Source organism: Poecilia reticulata, linkage group LG10 (assembly GCF_000633615.1).
Source record: "Poecilia reticulata strain Guanapo linkage group LG10, Guppy_female_1.0+MT, whole genome shotgun sequence".
In the NCBI taxonomy this organism is placed as follows: Eukaryota; Metazoa; Chordata; class Actinopteri; order Cyprinodontiformes; family Poeciliidae; genus Poecilia; species Poecilia reticulata.
The window spans coordinates 8058372-8061947 of record NC_024340.1 but is presented as its reverse complement, the minus strand read 5'-3'; the positions used below and the strand labels follow the sequence as shown (position 1 = coordinate 8061947).

The 3576-nt window shown below is 39.0% G+C and overlaps 1 protein-coding gene across 1 annotated transcript in view; it reads left to right on the top strand.

Annotated features, from left to right (window-relative positions):
- Window positions 1-3576, top strand: part of aup1 (AUP1 lipid droplet regulating VLDL assembly factor) — a 12173-nt gene that overhangs the window by 6033 nt on the left and 2564 nt on the right. Inside the window, exons 8-11 of the mRNA XM_008419824.2 lie at window positions 664-766; window positions 858-995; window positions 1219-1358; window positions 2585-2673. Coding sequence (XP_008418046.1) covers window positions 664-766; window positions 858-995; window positions 1219-1358; window positions 2585-2673 — 470 coding nt within the window. The remainder of the gene's footprint in view (window positions 1-663; window positions 767-857; window positions 996-1218; window positions 1359-2584; window positions 2674-3576) is intronic.

The following is a 3576-nucleotide window of genomic DNA, read 5'->3' as shown; positions in this document are numbered from 1 at the left end:
AATGTCTTGAAAAGTCTTAGATTCATTTATATGAAATGAATGTCTTGAAAAGTCTTAGATTCATTTATATGAAATGAATGTCTTGAAAAGTCTTAAATTCATTTATATGAAATGAATGTCTTGAAAAGTCTTAAATTCATTAAATGAAATATAAATTAACCTTACATACATTAATCACRGGTCTTAAATTTTGTCATGGCAGGACCATTTAATCTCATACATTCTATGTAGGTTTTTTTCTCGAGGGACTTCTCTATGGTTAGATATGATTTTATTGTCAGATGGCTGGATGACATGCAGCTGGCGACAGACTGCTGCGTCTCTGGTGCACAAAGGAGTGTCATTGCAGATCCTTCCTCTCAGAAGCTGTTACTCTTTTGCCATCACAGCTGCTGACAAAMGTTGYGATTATTTGCACAGCTTCTYCATTCTCTTGTAAATAGTTTTYTTTTTCACAATGCRCAAACATTCAGGCACATTTTGTAAATATTTTGAATGATATCCCCTTGTGTAGAAACAGAAAACCTAGAACAAATATCCTACCCAGTTGCACATTTCTTTGAATCTGAGAATGCTAGTTTTTTCAAAAATAATTTTAGTCTGTTTTCTTCTTGTTTGGCTCTCTTTTCCTCTTTTAACTCTAACGTGTGTCRTCTTGCTCAGCTTCTYGCTATCGAACTGGGGCTGGTCTCCACCAAGATTACTAAAGCTGATAAAGCAGAGCACATTAAGAGGAAAAGACATTCAGTACCACAAACGACTACAAGTAAGTAAATGAGCTGTTTTAGACGATCTGCCCRTGTGGCACATTTCACAGTTTGGGACTCTTTTAAGTGGCTGCATTTTGTTTTCTGCAGGTGCCACACCTGGCTCCATCGGGCTGGGCTTCATGGCCCAGAGTCTGGGCTCAGATGACCACCGCATCGCTAAAATGGCCCAGCAGGTGAAGGATGTGCTGCCACACGTCCCAATCAGTGTCATTACAAGGGATTTAGGTACGGACCGGTTTTAATACTCCTTATGGTTTGTGGTTAACGCATCCATTCATCTTGAAAAGCGAGTACACCCTCAGAAAATGTTGAGGTTTTACGAAACCTTAAAATGGTGAATATGTAACATCAGATCCACAACAGTGCATCACTTTTTTGTCACATTAGAAGCTTCATCAATAAAAACTAGGGTAGAATCATGTGTATTTTTTGTTGGGGTTTTTTCCAGCTAAAACCAACTGTGTTGACACCACGATAACAAACCTGCTAGAGAACAGAGAGGAAGCGTCGATGGAAGCTACTGGGACGTCGGCATACGGAGCCTCCAGGATCAGCTCCTTCCCTTCTGGATCCTCTCCTGCCATAAAGGTCATAAACCTTTCCAAATGCTGCCTTCACTGACCTCTTGTAACCTAGACTTCTCTTTGACTCTAGGTTACAATAATAAAATTGTCTGCCATCTAAAAAGCAGTTATCCCTGGCAAATTCAGGTTTAAATAAATTTTTCAATTTGACCAACATCTTTGTTGCAGCAATGCACCAATCTGAAAAAAAAAAAAAAAAGCTGTCCTACGTTCCAGTTTTGGCTGATACCGTTTTTAATTTTTTTGTGTGTGTCTCAAAATTTACTTGGCAACTGGGTTGCCAAGTAAATGGCAACAAGTCCTTCCAACCTCAAAGACTTGAAGGTCATCACTGAAGTTAACTTGTCAGAATACGCTGTACAGCTGGTCATCCATTAAAAGAAAGGTTTGACTGCTTTAATGCCTAGGAAGTTTCTAAGAAGGGCGTAAATAATCAGCATAATTTCTTTCCTTTTTTACGTTGTATTGTGTGTTAGGACATTCCTGTCTCACTTCCTGTCAGAGACAAATCATAGTTGGTTAAAAATAATTTCAAATCTGGCAGTGGTTTGAATAAATTTGGGCCTCTCGGTTCTTCATTTAGCAAAAATCTAGATCAGATAATCTGAAGCTAACACCTTGTGCCAGAGGGGATGAGATCAGAGARGACTTCCAACAACGTCCTGAAACAACTTCAGTCTCACAAACATCACGGCGGTTTATGCCTAAAGGATCTTTGGATTGTCATGGTGTTGGCATCGGGCAGTACTTTACCCAGAAAAAAAWTTATTATTTTCACAGGAAATGGAGGCAGGCGGTGGTCTTCCTGGTCAAAACGTTTGCTAAGAATGAAACTAAAGCGATGTAAAAATAAATAATAAAAATAGTGTTCATACAAACTGCTGTGATGTTTTTGAGATTAGCATTGTCTTATGTCCCCTCTTGTACTTCCTGGTTGCCTTAAATCTGGACTTGCACTCAATTTCTGCAGGTAAGATACTCACTGCTGATATCCATTTAGCAGAACCACACACCAAAAATCCTAAACTGTCCCTGTAAGTACTAAATTGTGAGTTGGAGATTTCTCAGAACGGTCTGTGGACTTCAACCTGCAGCCCAGATATAAGTGGACGCAGTAATCTGTCCCAACTTTTACGTGGTAGAACAAATTTCATATGTATTCAAAATCCTGGGAAGTCCAAATTATTATTTGACTAATGCCGTTCATGCTTTTACCTTTCCTCTCCATAGCCTGCTGCCAAAACGTTTGGGAGATCGCCAGCTGACAGACACATGTCTCTCCAGCAAAGAAAAGAGGCGTTGTATAATTACGCGAGAAGGTGAGAGATTAGAGGAATACATGCAAGAATTTCATGTTTTAAACGACTWGGCACCCAACAATGTCTGCACAGAACATTTTTACGCTGGTAAAAGTGAAAGGTTGCTGAACAACATTAGCTGGTTCCCAAGTAGGTGGGGTGTTTGGACGCGCTTTTGCTGCCCTCAAGTGGTCAAAAAAAAATCCCATCTTTTTATGCTAGAAAAAAATACAATAAATGGGGCGATGTGTGGAGGAATGTAATTTACCTGCAGTGTCATTCAGAAGTTTATGAATATTAATAATCAACATGTATATATTATTTATTTCGGGTTTTTAATTATGTGTTTGATTCAAACATTTTCCAATAAGGAAAAATAAATTCATTTCTAAAGTAAGAATTGGATGCATAAGTTTGAATGTGTTGTACATTTTTCCACATTCAAACCTAAATAAATTATGCATACAAGCTCAAAAATTTATTAATACACCCTCACAAATTAAGTCATGTTTATTTTGTAACACAGCAGTTYACAGTGCTTTACGTCAGTGGTCCCCAACCTTTTTATTACCGCGGACCGGTCAAGACTTGGAAAACTTTGCTGCGGTCCGGGGGGGGGGTTGCGTGAGGCGGTGTTGGTGTTCCCGCTAAATCCTGAATATACCCAATTTGCATTGTCTTGGAGTTTTTATCGCAACCTGTGGGGTTTTCCTGTCTGGGAACGAGAATACGACCTGCTGAATGTGACAGGCAGCCAATCAGAAAGCGCGGTGACGTAAGAACAGAGGGGAATCCYAAACAGCTGACATATCTCGCAACTGAGTCCGSTGGATATCGGAGATGATATGTGGAAATGTTTATTATTAAATCTAAAGGTCATTATTATGTTTATTCAGTTAAAAATGTTAACTATGAAAAAACATA